The sequence below is a fragment of the Numenius arquata genome, chromosome Z, assembly GCF_964106895.1.
Source record: "Numenius arquata chromosome Z, bNumArq3.hap1.1, whole genome shotgun sequence".
NCBI lineage: Eukaryota > Metazoa > Chordata > Aves > Charadriiformes > Scolopacidae > Numenius > Numenius arquata.
The window spans coordinates 64,500,815-64,518,648 of NC_133616.1; the positions used below are offsets into that span (position 1 = coordinate 64,500,815).

At 39.1% G+C, this 17,834-nt stretch overlaps 1 protein-coding gene across 1 annotated transcript in view; it reads right to left on the reverse strand.

The window, feature by feature from the left end:
* Positions 1–17,834, reverse strand: part of EPB41L4A (erythrocyte membrane protein band 4.1 like 4A) — a 131,784-nt gene that overhangs the window by 47,868 nt on the left and 66,082 nt on the right. Inside the window, exons 5-9 of the mRNA XM_074165933.1 lie at positions 16,837–16,934; positions 13,714–13,834; positions 9,532–9,619; positions 7,499–7,587; positions 7,053–7,116 (exon numbers count right to left, since the gene is read on the reverse strand). Of these exons, the coding sequence (XP_074022034.1) occupies positions 7,053–7,116; positions 7,499–7,587; positions 9,532–9,619; positions 13,714–13,834; positions 16,837–16,934 (460 nt within the window). The remainder of the gene's footprint in view (positions 1–7,052; positions 7,117–7,498; positions 7,588–9,531; positions 9,620–13,713; positions 13,835–16,836; positions 16,935–17,834) is intronic.

Here is a 17,834-nt window from a genome sequence, read left to right on the forward strand (position 1 = left end):
TGAATTGAATTTGAATTTGAAAGAAAAGCACATGTCTGAAAACTATTGCCTCAGAATGGATGGTTGTAGTAAGTTAAATAGCACAGCTAAATTTTACTAAAGAGAGAGAAAGAAAGCCTAAAAGATTGATCTCCAGGGTCTTTCACCAACATAGAGGAGACAATTCATAATTATTTTACCGTTTTCTGCCTTTTCTGCAAAGTATTCAGTAACTTACTGCAACTAAGTCCAATATGACACTGCCTATATAGGTTTAGGACTTCCTCCTTTACTTTTTAAGACTTTTCAAGGCTTGCAAGAGTACTGTGATTACCCTCACAATTTATAAATGCAAATATAAAAATTAGTTAGTCCTGAAGGCAGTAATATCTTCCAGGTTTAGTCTTTCTCCCCTATCTACTTTGCATACGTAAAGCAAGGATGTTAACCTTACCTGTCAACACCATGAACTTTGTTTCCAATAAAAGGCAACATTTTTATGCTGGCTTTTATTGGAAGCATAATTGTACAATTATGTACAATTGCATATTTGTACTGAATAACTGTAATTTCTTACAGGTAGTGAGAATTAGCTGGGTTTCTTTCTTCTTATTCTCATGTATCTGAACCGAAAGAAACAAAGACCTATTGTACTTTTATTAATGATGTATAGGAAATGACAATTCCAAACTCATTTGGTGTTGTTTGGTGCCTTATAAGCTACTCCCTGCTACTCATCCTGTTGCTTTTGGAGTGCCCAGCATACTAAAGGTGATGGCTCTCTGTTTCCAGAGCAGTCCTGGTCGTCTGCACGCTCTGAACATCTTCCCTTCTCCTTTGAACTGGTTTTGGTGTTTGTCCCTTCTTTCAGGAAGCCAGCTGTGCTCACCAAACACGCAGAAAACCATTTATTTTTGTACAGTGATTTTTGATGACGTCTGTGACTTGCTCCAGCAAGGGAGGGAGCAGGACCCCATGTCCAGAGCCTGCAAAAGGACAGGGATACCCCTTTCAGCAGTACCCAGTTGCTGAGCTCTTCAGCTACCTTCTCCTAACCCTTAAAAAGGCAAGATACTAAAAACCTGTGAGGAAAAACATAAAATGTTCCTTTCCTTTTAAATGCTTTAAAATCTTGTCCTGCCGTCCCTAAAACACGCTAAAGCTCATACTGCCATAGCGTCACCACCGTTTTTACCTATGGGAGGAGAGATGGACTAGCACGGGGGATGCAGATAGCTTGACCATACTACGAGCTTATAAACAGGTATCTGTTCTATGCTGCATCTCAAATTAGCCAGAAGACTGATCTGTCAGGGCCTTGGAGATCTCCAAGAAACAGTGGGTAATTGGTACACTGCTCCACCATACCTCTTACCCCCCAAACTTAACGGAAAGACTGAAAGGATGTTACTAATGCCTTCAAAGGATAGAAGTCAGAGTGGTCACTGCTCTATCTAACCACAAAATGCCTCTGGAGCTGCTGGAGCTGACATACTGGTACAGGAGTGCCCACGCTGCCCTTTGCATACAGCTCCCGGTTTGCTCTCACACACCTTTCACGCTCAGAGCTGCTTTCTGCCCAGCTCAGTGCTCACGCAGGGCAAGCTCCAGTCCCTCTGGAAGAGAAGACACATACTTAAAATGACAGGTCCCCTCTCTAGGGACCAGAAGATCCTTTGTTTGTGAAGCTCATGGATTACTCCAAAGATAAGAGGGCCACTGTCTTTCACCCGTTCCATGAAGCGCTGCACCCGTCCATAGATCAAAAACCTTTTGAAAACCCATGACTCAGAGCAGGCTTTAGCTGCTGTAACTTATGACAAGACATATATCGGTTCCTGCCAATCCAGGCTCAGAAAATGAAGAAGAAAAACCCAAACCCCAAACCACTTCCAGCACACACCCCACTCTTCCTAGTGGCACTGAATATTCATATAGCATAAGGAGGGCTCTTGCTCCATTACAGAGCACACAGCACATACATGTAACACATGTGCACATACAAGTAATGGAAATATTAACACTAGCTCTGAAGCTACTGCTTCCCAACATTATTCTTTGCCAGGTTAGGCACATACCCGGATACTATCAATTGTTAACTCCAATAGGAAATATTCTGTCTTTAAATATTTACACAATGCATACCAATCATAGCTTATGTAATGGACAATGTATTATTACTGGTTACACAAGGTCAATCTTTAAGAACATTAAACAAGCCAGGAATTAAAATTAATAATGCCGTGCCGGTTTGTATAAAGCACGTCAAGATTGAAACACACTTATCTCAGCCTTGTCTTATACAAATTAAAAAAAAAAGACTGAAGAAGAATTTACCAAAAAAAGCTGACAGTAGCACCTTAGTGGCAATGCATATAAGTTTATGCACGGGTATTTTAATCCTAGTTCTCCTTCAAAAATGTTAATTATTGAAGATTTTGCTATCAGGCCTTGAACCAATCTTACAGTCCTTCTGTGATGGCTCAGAAAAGGCAAAAAAAACCCCAACCAACCAAAACAAACTAAATACATCACATAGAATGGCTTAACACCACTATGCTTGCTCAGCTCCACCCTCCACTACTACTCTGGCTTAAGTGGTGGCAAATGGAAATGATACAAAAGTCACTTGTAATTCTTAAACCATAATAAAGATCAAAAGACTGGTTTTGTCTGGAATTGAAATCTAAGCTAAATTGGACTTTAGAATAGGAGGAACATCTCTTCAAATCGTGTTCAATCTTCCCAAGAAACCACAAGAAGAATAAATCAAACTAAAAGTTCCTGCCTAGAACATGTGACTCACGATAGAATATAGCATGTGACAAGGCAAGAAAGGGTATAGCTGGAACACCTCATTAATGTAATTATTTTTCCAATTTCTGACACTTATAAAAAGCATATTAAAAAAAATTAAGCGTATTTCCAGGGTTTTCTGAGGTTATTTAAAATAACACAAAAATCTTGTATTTAGAAAAGTTTCAGCCACCACGAAGGGGAGCATCATGTGCTTTGCAATTGTGCTGAAGTTCCTCTAGCATGCATCAGTGGTTGGTATTGCTCCTGAAAGCAGTCTTTACCAACTTCACCTTACAAATTCAGCTGATCTGGGCCTCTTCATCTGCCTAAGCAAGACTGCAGAGGAAGGCATGGCTTGAAAATGTGGAAATCATTTTTAACTGCACAGCTGGGGAGTTGGTCTGACTTGAAAGAACCCAAATTTCAAAATCCCTCAAAACAAAAATTTCAGAATTCCAAGAGAGCCCTCTCTTATAACAAAAAATAATGAAAGCAAGGGTTTTGCACAATCAACACTTTCTGGTTTGGTGAAAGAGAAACATGAAAAGTAACAAGTACAGAAGTTTTGCATGAGCTCTGCAAAGGAGTGAAATCATTCACTTGCATGTTCAGACACAGTGCAACCAAAGTTAAAGGCGCTGTTACAGACAACAATATGGGGTTGCGGGGAACAACACAGAAGCACTTGGTACCTACAGGCAAAAAAACTCCACATCTCTCACTCCTGCATATTATTACATTTACTTTCCCAGCCTACACAATCCATCAAAGCATGTTTTTCTCTGTTTCGTTTCATGTCCTTAGTTGAGAGAGAAACCGAGGAAGCAAGCCGTGTTCCTCACACCGGGAAAGCACAGGAGATGTGCTGTGCACCCCTTCAGTTAACCACTTTCACACAGTGTATCCACTGTGATTTAGGCTCCTCTTTGCAGCATCGGTGAAGGGGGGGGGGGGAGGGGGGGGGCAGGCTTTGGCAGCCACCTGTATTGCTGGATTGCTTCCAGCAAGGTTGCTCAACAGACATCTATGCTACCAGCAACTGGGCACAGGCATCAGATGGACCTCTCCGTTTTCTTAAAGGAAACTGCAGGAAAATACACTTTTCTCATCTGCAGAAATTCTTTGCTTTTGTTTGCCACGTTCAAGGAATCCTGTGAGGTCCCCACAGGGTAAGGGTTCCTAATTTCATGTTGATACGCAGAGGTTTCATGGAAAGCCTGACATGTTTCTAGCTCAGAATCCACAACGTGGGTCCACTCGGGGGACAATGAAATACGGATTCAAGGATTAACATCACTGAAGAAGAGTTTCTGTCAGCTGGTCCAGGTCATCAGTCTCACGTGTCAGGATAAGTCACAGACAACCAAATATTAAGGGAAATATTTTGTTTATGAAGGCGTAATAACAATAGCCTTAGGGAGAAAATATATAATACAAGCAAAGCAGTGAACAATAAAACCAAAATACCAGTGGTCATGCTTGCACACAATAGCAACAGGTATGCAGGAAAAATATAAAGAAGTGAGATATACAGGAAATGTTCTCATGGAAGAGATATGAAAAAGTACAAGAGATTACCCTACAAAACAGGAAAGGTGAAGCACCTTTCTTACAAAATAGTAAGCATAAATATCTTCTTCTCAGTAAATCATCAAGTTTATGGAAAGTGAAACCATTGTAAACAACAAACTCAGCAGCTGTAAATACAGTTGACACAGGCACCCCACAGTGTATATTTTAGGTAGCCTAAGGACATGGACCCGTACATTTAGACTGCCACATCTGCTATCAGTCAAGGAGATCAGGGTGTCCGCTTCCACCACTTTAGTGGGAAGTACACATTCAAATTGTTTTGGTATGTTTGAAAAAAACTCAGACAAACTTATTGAAAGGGAGAATAAAGAAGTTACCACAAGTAACCACCACAGAGGGGAAGAGCAACACTTCATCGGTACTAAAAGCACCAACAGCTTCCTCTTGACGTGAAAGGTGCCCGTCAGTGTAAATAAAGGTAGCTAGTGTGTGGAAACTTGAACCAAAATCCAGCCTGCACAGAGTTTTCACTACAGTATGGAAAATGTGATTCACACAAAGCACTCAATATACTCAGAAATAATCTGCTCTTCTTATTACATGATGTTAACTCCTTTGCTATATGCCATAAAACTCCATCGAAGATACAATAAAGTGTTCATTATTTCTTCTCTTCCTGAATCTTTTTTGGCATTCTCTCCAACTAAATGGAAACACGTAACACATTCCAGACTTGGCATACCACATCTGAAACGAGGAAACTGCCAACTCCCTGGGCATAAAGTGAATTTCCCAGGAGGCAGGACGAAGTAAAAATGGCCTGCTTACTCTCCTATCATCTACTGCAAACTCATATTGCACATGGAAAGACAAAATGATAGCATTTATTCCAAAAAAAAGGAGGAATAAAAGAAATTTGTGAATTAAGTTTTTGAGGACTATTTGGAACATACAGTCATAGAAATAAACCAATGAGCTTTTCCACTTTTGGGTGCCGAACAGCATAAATTGTTATGACAGCTGTAATCCAGAGACAAAGGCTACTGGTTACTTACTCCGATACATAATTTTTTTTCAAAGTAACACCATCAGAACATTTTTTTTAAAAAGGAAGATTTTTCTGGGCCATTTTGGCCTTTCCTAACCTTGATAGGGTATGAAGCACTGTAGGAACACTTCAGATGAGTATTAGTTGCAAAGGAAGATTTTAATGACGGTACACACCCTTGTACTTACTGCTCTCTTGAAAAAGTTCCTAAAAGTACCTGTTGAGACTTGAAACTACCAAGTGCTGTCGAAGTGTTTGCCTTATGATCACAATAGTAAGTGTTTACCAGCCATCAACGTTCACAGTCTGAACTTAAGCACATTTTCCAAAGCTTGCAGTTTTTCTGCTCAGCATGTTAAACCTTTGCAATTCCACATGGTTCAGACAAAAACTACACACATGTGGCATCAAACAGAAACTACAGCATCACTTCAATGCAATTCACTCTAAATCAAACTTGGACTTGTTTATACATGAACAGGTATTCACCCTTCACGTGAAACATTGAGAAAAGTTTTCCCAACCTCTCCGCAGCCTTCAAACAACTCTCCGATTTCAACAGACACACCATCAGAAATAAACCTCCCAGAGATCATCACACCAAATAGAAACAAACCACTTGGGAGTAACAAAAGCAAAACTTGCCAGTACATCTGCAGAGGCACAAGAAATGCTGTCCATGACAGAAACAAGACAACCAGTCAATGTTACACTTACATTTCCCAGAATGTACTGAACATAGCAAATGGCCTCATGGAAAAATCATGGACGAGACTAACAAGCATTACATAGATAAATGAAGATACATTGATAATCAGTAAAGGGGAATACTGCCAGCAGGCTAATACTCATTCAAAACTATGAACTTTCACTCCGGATATTCCAAAGAGACCTACAAGGTATTTTCAAAAAGGAACTCAGCAAACTAAACTTGCAATTCAACCAGATACCAAAAATCACAGACTGGCAACAGCTATTACATTTCATAATTTTCCCTGCATCCTCAACACTCACCTCCTCCCCCTGCCCTACATGCTTCATAGGTGACAAATCTCTCTCTCTTTTGTCCACTGACTGTACCTTAAAACCTCTTCTCTTGCTATCAGCCTTGCTCCACTAGGATCAATATTGTTTTCTCTCAATTGGTCTAACAGCACAATGAAGTTAAATGCTGTCAAATGCGTTTCAACCTATATTATGTGGCTTCTTCTGCTTCCAAGCTACAAAATTACTTGCGCCTAACAGCTTTGTGAGTTTTCCTCCATCCACACTTTGGTTAATATTAGATCCCTGTAGCTTTAGCTGAGTTTAAAAGCACTATGTAACACTATAAACAAGGTATTTCAGAAGTCGCCTACTCTAATTTCCAGGGCACAATATAAAATGATAAAGTTTTGTTATAAAATTCCTACTTCAGTACCATTCTGCTGAAGTTCTCTCCCCTTGCCTGCAAAGCACGGACAGAAAATCTTTCTTCTTCCTCTTTTTTTAATAAAACTGCAAGCACCATCAGGACCACTGAGGATAAGGTAGTTTTCTAGCAGTAACTATCAATAAAACTAATTTCACTTTGATGGCTTATTGCAGTAAATTTCAATAAAATAAGTTAGACTTTGATGGACACAACAAATTCCCCACTTCATTAGAACTGAGATTACTTTTTTTTTTCTTTTAGGCTTAAATAAAAACTTACATCTTTTCCCAGGACTCTGAGTTCAAACTGTGTTTCCTTGAAGTGAACTTTTGTAATTCTAGGCCTGTATATTAGAAAAAAATAACGAACTTCATGAGACTTTAATTTCATGCATAATAAAATATAAAGTTGTATATATTTACATACAAAGACACAAAGGAATTCACAGGTAGAATATTTTTTTTCAGGTGTGCACCAGATATCAGCAGAAAATTAGCAGTATTTAAACATTTCAGGATGAGTATGGTAAAGGTGAGCTATTTTTTTCAGTATTTGGATTATCAAAGAACTAAAAATCTGTATAATCTAGACAAAGATTAGGAATTCCAAGTATATTTTTTTTATTGATACAATTAACCTTTCAAATAGATACCACAAACCATACATTTCCATACAACAACTTTGTTATTGTTTAAGCACAGACTGCACATTTAAATTATACATACCAGAAATATTTTCCTACTTGTTTTTTATTCTTGTAGACAACAACTCCTATAGGTGTTAATCCTAAAAAATATTCAGATTTGTTTTCACCCTAGAAAACAAAAACGTATGTCATTCATACAGTTGCAGGTTGTATCACTGTAGCAGTGTGGAAGTCAGCCTGAGGAACTGACTTAAACATACTGTTTCTCCTTGCAAATGGAGAAACAGTACTTGCCCTACTGACCCAAACTCCTATACGAAAACTTGTAGGCATAGAGGCAAAGAGGCAGAAAAGAACAACAATGAGGGAAAGAATGGGAGATTCCACATGCCACGGTGAAAAACAAAAATAACTTTTTTTTTTTTTTAAGGAACTACTTTTGGCTACTTGGCAAACAGCCAAAACTCAGAAACTGAACTCTTTATTCAGACATGAATGCAACAGGCATCCTGACTTTCAGCTGAAGGTAAATAGTGATTTTCTGACCTATTCTACTATAATATAACCTCACAGCTGCCTTCTGCCTCTGAAAAGAGTATCACCTGCACACTGCTACCAAGCGAAGTACCTCCTTTGAGAGATTCAGAACATTTTTTTTGTTCAGATTGGGTAGTGACATGAACAGCCACATGCACCATCACCTCCAAAGGAAACTGTTCCTGAGGTCAGTATCCAAATTGCAAACCACATTGGGAGAGAACAGTGTGAAAACCCTGGTGCTGAGTGGCTGAAGGCCCCCATCTCCCCAGTTTAGGGTCAGTAACCAAAATCAGTTGGACTGACTAGAAAGTGTCCTGATGTGAGAAAGCTCACGCACACCTCCACAAGCTCTGCCTGCACTCTTCAGTGAACTAACAGCTAAAGACGATTTTACTTTTAATATGACCAAGCGAGCAAAAGAACTACATCTTTTTGTGTGTGCAGCTTCAGTCTCAAACGAGGGCTTCTGTTGCTCTTGTAATGTAAATAGAAATGATGATATTCACGGGTCAGACTTCGGCATATTGCAACTCACCCCTCATTACCCAGGCAGGGATGTCATTGCACAGCAAAAACAAGCTAAGAGGGAAAAAAAAAATCTAGCCTCTGCTAATTTAACACAATTTTGTTGTATCATGTTGAATCTTGTTCCAGTAACTCCCCCAGCTTTCTATGGGTGGGAGGGGCACAGAGCATGGGATATGATTACAATTAAGCCACAGGGTGCATTAAAAAATACTTCATATTGCAGGCTACACAATTTTCAGCAGGAAAGACATACTTAATCTTCTGGTAGTATCTTGAGTTCTTTATTTTCTTTCAAGTAGTTTTACAAAGTACTGACATCTAACTCAGTGAGCTATCTACATTACAACTCCCCATTTGAACTTCTGATTTTCTTTTATTCAAAAAAAAAACCTGCCACAAGCGCAATTATTCAAACAAGATAGAATGATGTTTCCACCAGGAGCATATAGCCTCCGGGTGATGACTTGGATCCAATCCCAACATACATGCTGTTTTACAAAAGAAGTGGAAGGTTTTGCTGAGGCAATACAGGTAACTTGCAACGCTGCATGATACAGCACAGGAAAAGCTGGAAACCTACTCTGGGTCTTTAGCAACACCTTCACAAGAAATATTTTAAAAAGCCAGACGTGCTGCTGCTACCCCACCCTAGTTTTTGCAACGGTATTGAAAAGGTTTCAGTACACACTTGCTGTTATTCACACAAGAATAATGTGCAAATTCTTGTGTCAAAGACAAAGGTTATAACTGTCTCTCATCTCTCCTGACACTCGCACTAATTACTTCTTATTTATCTGATTTTTTTTCCGGAGTATAACTGATTGTCTTTTATAGGTGTGATACAATCACAGCCTTTCATCTGAAAACCATTAGGCTTCTCTGTGTATGAATGACTGAATCCCTTCAGTCTGTAAATATGTCTTCCTTTGCATTTAAGTACAGTGTCTCAAGTTATTCTGTGGCAACTATACTCTCCCCCACATTAGTACAGTAATAATTTTTTTTTCTTTGTTACCAATTTTAAAATATTTAAACAATACTTACATAAACAGGATGGAGATCCACCCCGTACATTTCCAGGGACTTGGCCACTCCTAAGTAGTTCGCTTCTGCCTCAGCAGGAACCTGACCCCTGTAAACAAAATTCTGCATAAGAACTTTGCACTTTTGCTGGGCAGGTATGCAACCCTTCCTACCATTTGTTTAGACTGACATTCTCCTTTCAGCACTGTACTTCTGCTCGCTCCAAGTCAGACTGGACAGTAGGCATAAACTTGTACTAAATTCTCTGCTGCAAGATCCTACCACAGATATACGCTATCATATATACAATGTGCCTACTACAGTGGCTAATCTTCTCCCTGCTGTCACAAACACACTTCACACATTCCATTTTTAGGCTTAAGTATGCAAAATAACTTTTTTTTTCCAATAACTGCATGATTATTAATAAAGCAGGCATGGAATGACTGACTGGGCTATTATTTCCCCACAGCAGAGCTGAAGCTACAAAGGATTTCTGAAAGCAGCATTCATGACTTCAGATAAAATATTCCTTTCCTCATAAAACCTTGACTACAGGAAGTAACACCAACTGGTAATACCCAAGTCAACTACTGTAAAAACAAAGTTTGGAGTCTGTCTCAAGATTATCAATTTCAAAGATCTGGCTTGCCTTCCTATCTGCAAATATCTATTCATCAGTTAAAAACTACCATCACCTGCATGCTGGTAGGAAACAATAGGGGGAAACATGGTGTGGGGAAAAAACCTGGCTACTAGGAACATATTTGACATCACCAATGAAGGATTTATTTTCAAAAAGAACAAAATGACTAAACAAATTTGACACCTTCAACAGACTTATCCTCAGAATTTAATTTGTTCTTCCTTTAATAACTGCCATTGATATAAGAGCAAGACACTCTGTTGCAAGCCCGAGATAATTGAAGCTGCATTTTCATCTTCACTCCTTTTTAACATTTCTGTGAAAGCTACTGCATTGTCTTGCAAAAAAAAACCCGCACTTCATGCTGGGCCCCAGAAAGGCTAAAGGAGTTCTAAACTGTATCACAAACTTGTCCCTAAAATGTCTCTGGCAGGTGATACAATTTGGGATATGCCCTTAGCCATTCTAGCTTCCAACTTCTTAACTAAAGAGACCGCTGTGAGCTGTGTAGAAGTCGATGCTGGCAGTGGTGATGATGACAGTCAGGCTGAACTCGCAATGAGTACACCTCAGTTTCACTCTCTTTTCTGATGCTGCTAAATCCCTGATACCTAACTGCAGCCAAGCAGTGAGAGAGTATCAGAGCTCTAGATCAATATGATTATAAGAAAGTAGAGATAGTATTAAAACAGTTATCACTCCGTTTTGCAACCACTGTTCCCCAGCTTCTGCATCTGCAAGGTTATAGATAAACTTTTTGAGGTAAACAGGTCTTAATCTGATTTACTACACGAATGACTACAGAAACTTGAGAGAGGAATGAAGGTTGCTTAGTATTGGTGGCCTGGTATGTAGCAATTCATCCCAAATTCATTTGTCAAACACAGCCTCTGTGATGCTGAACCAGACAAACTCTCTGTGCCTCAGTTTCCAATCTCTAGAACAGAAAAAAATAGTACTTTTTTACTTAAAAAAAAAGGACCTGTAGTAAGGTTCTCTGTAATATATCAATTGCTATAGTGCACTCAGGCAACCACACAGAAATCATTATTGAATAACAGACTCTCTTCCTTGAGAGAGAAAGCTCAGGTCAATGTGGCAACTGGCACAGACTCTGCTTACAGAGCTTTCCAAAGAGAACAGCTGTGTCTCTGAGTTAATATCTATTCTTATTAAACAAGGCACAAATAACACTAACATGCAAAACTACAGGCAAGAAATTACTTAACCTTTATCCAGACTGTGGCTTCATTATAGCAAGAGAATCAAGAAATCTAGATCTACATACAAGATGGCTAGCTCTGATTATCTCTATGTTATTTAGACAAAGGGTATGATGAACATACTCATAAAATGTTTCCTACTTCTCCCATCTTAATAAATTGTTATATCACAATTGCACCTAACTTGGATTTGTTAGAACAAGCTTCTTTAGACTTACCAGGAACATCAACTTGGAGATAAGCAAGTAAATGTTTATTTTGGCTTTACGTATGGTTGAACTTCTGGCATATGCTTCACTTTCAAAACCAATTTCACCTTTTGCATTTTTGAAGGCACTGTTGTCTAATATTTGGAGCAGCAGGTTGAGAAGCCTAATCTCTCTGACTTCCAGTGCTTTCATACAGTGACTGGTGGTTCGGCCGCTGTTACTCGTACACCAAGAGTACTTCAGCCTAAAACTAATCCCGCTGAAAGTATTTCACACATAGAAGACCATTTCTAAAAATGAGTAACTGGGACAAAAACTGGCTCTGAATTGCTGAGGGTTTTTTTATATCGTATGTACGCCTAGAGACAATGTAGAGTTAAGCCTCTTCTTTAAAAAACTACTTACACAGCCACTGCAAATGCATGTAGTATTTAAGATATATTCACACAGGATCACTTTCTGGCTCTGACTTCTTCACTGGGAAGTATGCTCTTTCCTCCAACTTCCTTATAAGATTGCTGCTTTTCTTCTCTATGTCGCTGCTGCTGTTCCTCTCTCAAGCACTGACAGTACTGATGGGGCCAGAGGTTCCTAGTTCTTATCTTGCTTTGCTTATCTGTTGGGCACTCCAGTCCATCTTCTGGTTATCCTTATTACAATTTTGCTCCCCACTCCATTGACAAGTAAGCAAAGGAAGGCATTGTATGCACAAACTGCAGTCTGATAGAAAATCAACTGACTCCCAAAGCACCATCTTGGGATCCACCATCAGGCAGAGATTATCCAGAATGTCAATGATAGTGCAACTCGTATGTTTTGTGTCCAAGGTCATTATTATTCCAATAACTGGAAGATGGAAAATTAAAGTTTTGCAGTATCTATTATAGAAATGAATCTGTCTTTTCCAACTTTTGCAAAGGTTAAGTTGGGATTGCATGAGTCTACCAGGTCTGCTGACGTTCACGGTCCAGATGTCTGCAGTTCTCCTTTGTCCTGTCTCCTGTGTGCCTAATACTCTACTCCTACAAACTCTTCAACTGCCAAGTACCATAATTCTAGCTTATTCCTCCTTTCTCAGGTCCTTCTCATACATAAGAAATGTTACCACGTACTGTTTAAATGCCTGTGAACTTCTGTAGTGCCTTGTTCAGTTTAAACCAAAAATTATTTCGAGGCCCACGAGATACCCTGTGTTCCCACTGCTTTAAGGTCACAAAGTTTTGCAATTTGTTTGGTTTTTGTCCAGAAACCAGCACTTTGAATGCCCTGTGTTATTCAGTGCTGCCTGATGACTCTGTTTCTAGGTGCTGCTTTTTTTCTTACAAATCGTATGTTCTTCCTTACAGTGGTATCCATTATATTGACCACTGTCAACATGTTTTATGTAAGATATGTTGGTTAATAAAATGAAAGAACGTTATGCTTGTAAAACCAAACTGTGTCTTTAATTCACGCAGATGTTGCAACTGAGATTATCACTTAAACCATGGGTATACAAACTGCTTTCCTGGTACCTCCTGCAACGTGAGCTGCTCCCACAAAGATTCATGCAGGTTGCAACAAGCACTCCTTCATTACCCCAGCTAAGGATCTGGCAAGAAAATAGAGGCTTCATTGTACCAAGTGCTGTATATTGTTAGATTAAAAGTAGTTTTGTCCTAACAGTTCATTTGAATGCATAGGGCAGTACGAAGAAAAGAAATGTTATTATCCCCACTTTACAGACGGTAGAGTGAGGCATGGACATAATAAGCAATTTGTCCAAAATTATGCACGAAATCTGTCCTGGAACAGAGAACTGAACTCACAGATTTTTATTTCATTCTTTTCCACTACAAAACTAAGAGGAAACAGGAGTGCTATTAAAATGGCTGGTTCTGAAACACTTGTACCTAGGCCTGTCAGACATCAAATTTCCAGTCATTGTCCTACTCAGTTTCTAAAAGAACAACTCCAATTAACATAAAATGTTTTCTGTTTCTGAGGGACATAACTTGATGCCCTGTGTTCTTTCCTCGTGTCTAGAGAACTCCACTCTGCACCACAAGCTGCTCCCTTCCCCACCTACCAAGCATCTCCAACTCTGACGCGACCTGCCAAGCTCCCAACAATACTTAATTCTTACATCAGAGTTTTGTGAATCCGCTCAATGGCTTCCTCCAGCTCTTCCTTCTGGTCTGGAACAAAGCGGTACTCCGATACGTATCCTGCAGTGTGCTTGTATGGGTCATAGTCCCCCAGCTCAGCTAGAGTACGCAAGAAGAGAAGAAAGGTCACCTATTTTCAACACTTTATGTTAACCAAAAAACAAGTTATACAATCCACCTATTTGTTGCCAAGCCACCTGTTTCCAACTGACTGTCAATTTACCATGCAGTCAGTTAAAAAAACAAAAGAAAGTACCCAACTGTTCATATTAACGCACATAAAACCAAGAAAAAATGTCTTCAATCATTTTAAAAGAGAAATGGAAGGTTAAAAGAGCTAGAGGTTTTGACAGGAAATCTACCACTTCTATAGGACTAAGTATAATTCTGTCCAACACAGCAAAGTTGAAATTTGATGACGTGTATTATTTGGCACCATAAGTAAAACAAGTGTAGAAGCAAAGTCTAATCATTGGAATACCTATGCACTCACAATAAACTGTAATATTACAAACAGAGCTGATGCATATTCTTGCTGGGAAACCTAACATAAACATTAGTGTGTGAATGCAAATGAAAACAAATACCCCGAGACACCTAGAGGTACTAAGGGCAAGCATTGTTTCTTGTGAGGAAACACAAGACTTCATTTTTCAATAAAATATTTCTCTATTTCCTGAACATTAAACTCACTTTCAAAATCAAAATAATTTTTAAAATAATTTTCTTAAAGAACCTAATGAATAGCTGATGCAATTTTCTTAGGAACAACCTCAAATTTGTACATTACTCATATCAGTTTACATGTTGCCATGCAATTATAAAATAAATATGCATCTTGATCAGAACTCACTTCTACTTGTCTTAGCTGTAATTGCATGTATCTGAGAAAGTCTGCGAAAGTTAGTATTTCATGTTTTTAATAACCCTGAGTAAAATCGGTGTAGACTGGACTTCTCTGAGGAAAGCTTCACAGAAGGTTTCTATGCAATGCCCACTGCGCCAAAAACATAGCCAAAAGGAGGCTTCAAGAGCCAAGAAGAAAAAGACTCATCTAATAACTCATGTTTCTTTCCAGAATTTAATGATGTTTCTAGAACAAGCCAACAATCTGCTCAGTAGAGATGTTGAGAAGTTTCTCTAGAAAACCTCTGTAAAAATGATGTAGTTCTCGCCCATAGCATGAACAAGAACAGGAACAACTACAACAGCAACAACTCCAGCATTCCCAGTAGGAAAATTGGTATATTTTGCAAACTGTGCTGTGGGTACTGATTTTTCTATGATCCGTAGAAAAATAGTACAGACTCACTATAATAGTCTGCAGTCTTTGACTACAAAAGGAGGAAAATGACTCTTGTGCCTGGAGACCAAAGATGACACCCAGGCATAACCTGAATGGTGAAAGCAAAGCCCGTGCCTGGAGCAGGACATGGGTAGAGGATGCCAGCAGAACACATGGCTCCTTCTCTGGATATCAGCAGCTGCGAGCTCCGCAGGGAACGACACCACTGATACCATGACAGAAGCAGAGCTTCTCAGCTATCACTGAATTCCCACAAACACACTTCATCTCAGTTTGGAAAAGAAAAAAAGCACGGTCTGGCACGTCACCCTTGGAAAGGCTGTTGACCTCGGCGCTGATGCTTTGGGTTCATATTTTCAGTATCTGATACAGTCATTTCTCGGGTGTCTTTATATACTTTGAACAACTGCAGGCCCTAAATATAAGGACAAAGCTTTTTATAGAGTCATTAGGAATGTATGTTTGCTGGTACCAGGACTAACTTTAACCCACTGTATGTAATCTTTGCCATGCCTTAAGTCTCCTCTCTCATGTGAGCTTCCTCATTGTTTTCCAATACAATATTTGAGATTAGAATCACAGGAACAGGATTTTATACCAAAACAACAGCTCCCCATACTACCATCCACCATACAAAATGATTAAAGGACAAGAATTTATTCTTTCTACTCATTTCTCATAATATGATTAAGATGTTACCATCATTACATATTTTCCTGCTTCATACTTGCAGTATTTTTTCAGGGAGGGACATACACCAGTAAAGTGAAATGTGCATTGCAAAGTTTTAGAGTATGACGTGTCACATTTCTTAGACAGCAAAATGAAGTTAGAAAAAATTGTAAAAAAATAAAAAGTGCCTGAAATTTTAGCTGTTCAGAAACACACCTAACACACCGTGAAATTCTGTGTAATGCCCACTCCCATTTCATACACAAGTTATTCCGCCTTGTTATTCTAAAATGGAAATGAAAGGAGGACTGTTTTTTATGTTGTATTAAGTGTTGTTGAGTCACACTTGGAACACTAGTAATACAAATCATCTTTGCTTAATACATATCACTCATGGGAAACCTAAATTTAAATTAGAACAAATTACAGATACAGGTCCCAGCATGGCTCATCATACGATTTTTGGTTACCATTTGTGTTTGAATACAGAGCTTGAGCTGTAATGTGAAAGGAATAACTAACTGGTAGGCAGACAGTTGCTTTCTGATTGATTGCTAGTTCTATCAAGTATGCAGGATATAGCATCCACTTCTGAAAAGCTAACTACTGATGGGTGAATGCAGATAAATGACAGATAGAATTAAAATTCTTCACTTCAGGTCAAAACACATCCTCCCTTCAAGCATAGGCACATTCAAACTGACATAATGTAATTTTTTTTGAAAGAATCTTTTATTTGACAGACTTTGTTGGCTGGAGGCTGCCAATAGCCCATCAAATCTGTAAACCGCCTGATGAAGGTTTTGTCATACTCTATATGCAATCCAGAGTAAGTCATAAAGTCTTAAGTACATGACAGTGTTTTCCTGTCAATGCAATGCAAAGAGTGTTTGGCAGACTCTTCAGACTTACTCTTCAGCTTCCTCTTTACATTAACTTCTATATTGCTTCTATATTATCTGTGTCATCTATTTACAGTTCTTTAGCTGAAATCAGTCATATTAGTTTTGTTCTGTTTTAGAATGAATGCATAAAGTGTTAGTGAAATCTTCATTCACCATTTAAAATGAATCATAATATAGGATTAAAAGAAATAAGGTTTCAGTTGGACAGAAGAACTTACCCTGAATTACATATGCCCCCAGCTGTGCTGCAGTATTGACTGGACACGGCAAGCGGCCCTGTAAAACATCTTGCTTGACCTGCAAGAAAAACTGATACCTAAAACACACAGAGAAAACAAAGCTATTATTTCAATATTGAATCTGATGCACCAAGTAATGTTTCATCACCTTCCAGTTTAATGAAGACATACCATGTACCATAACTATGTGACAGTCAAAAACTGTATTTCTATCTGAATTATTTTTCCCCTATTGAACTTGAAGTAAGAAGTAAGATTAATCTAGTGAAAGAACCCAGTAGGGCAGAACTCTACAGTTTTCCCATCTGCTTATATTGTGCAGATACAATTCATTTTCCTACTAGAAATATAATTTCTCTCTTTTGACTTTCATAGAGCGCCTAATCTAGGAAGTGGAGAAGAGGGTTAGAAATCAGATAAATTGTACAAAAAATCTATCAAAGCGCCTAAGTTCAACCTGAGCAGTAGATCACGGAATCACGGAATTGTTGGAGTTGGAAGGGACCTCTAGAGATCATCTAGTCCAACTCCCCTGACAAAGCAGGATTGCCCAGAGCATATTACTCAGAACTGCATCCAGGCGGGTCTTGAAAATCTCCAAAGAAGGGGACTCCACAACCTCCCTGGGCAGCCTGGTCCAGGGCTCTGTCACCCTCACCGTAAAGAAGTTCTTCCTCATATTTGAGTGGAACCTCCTATGTTCCAGCTTGTGCCCATTGCCCCTCGTCCTGTCACTGGGAACCACTGAAAAGAGTCTGTCTCCATCCTCCCTCAAACCATCCTTTAGATACTTATAAGCATTAATAAGGTCTCCCCTCAGCCTTCTCTTCTCCAGGCTAAAGAGTCCCAGCTCTCTCAGCCTTTCCTCATAAGGGAGATGCTCCAAACCCTTTATCATCTTCGTTGCCCTTTGCTGGACTCTTTCCAGTAGTTCCCTGTCTCTCTTGAACTGGGGAGCCCAGAACTGGACACAGTAT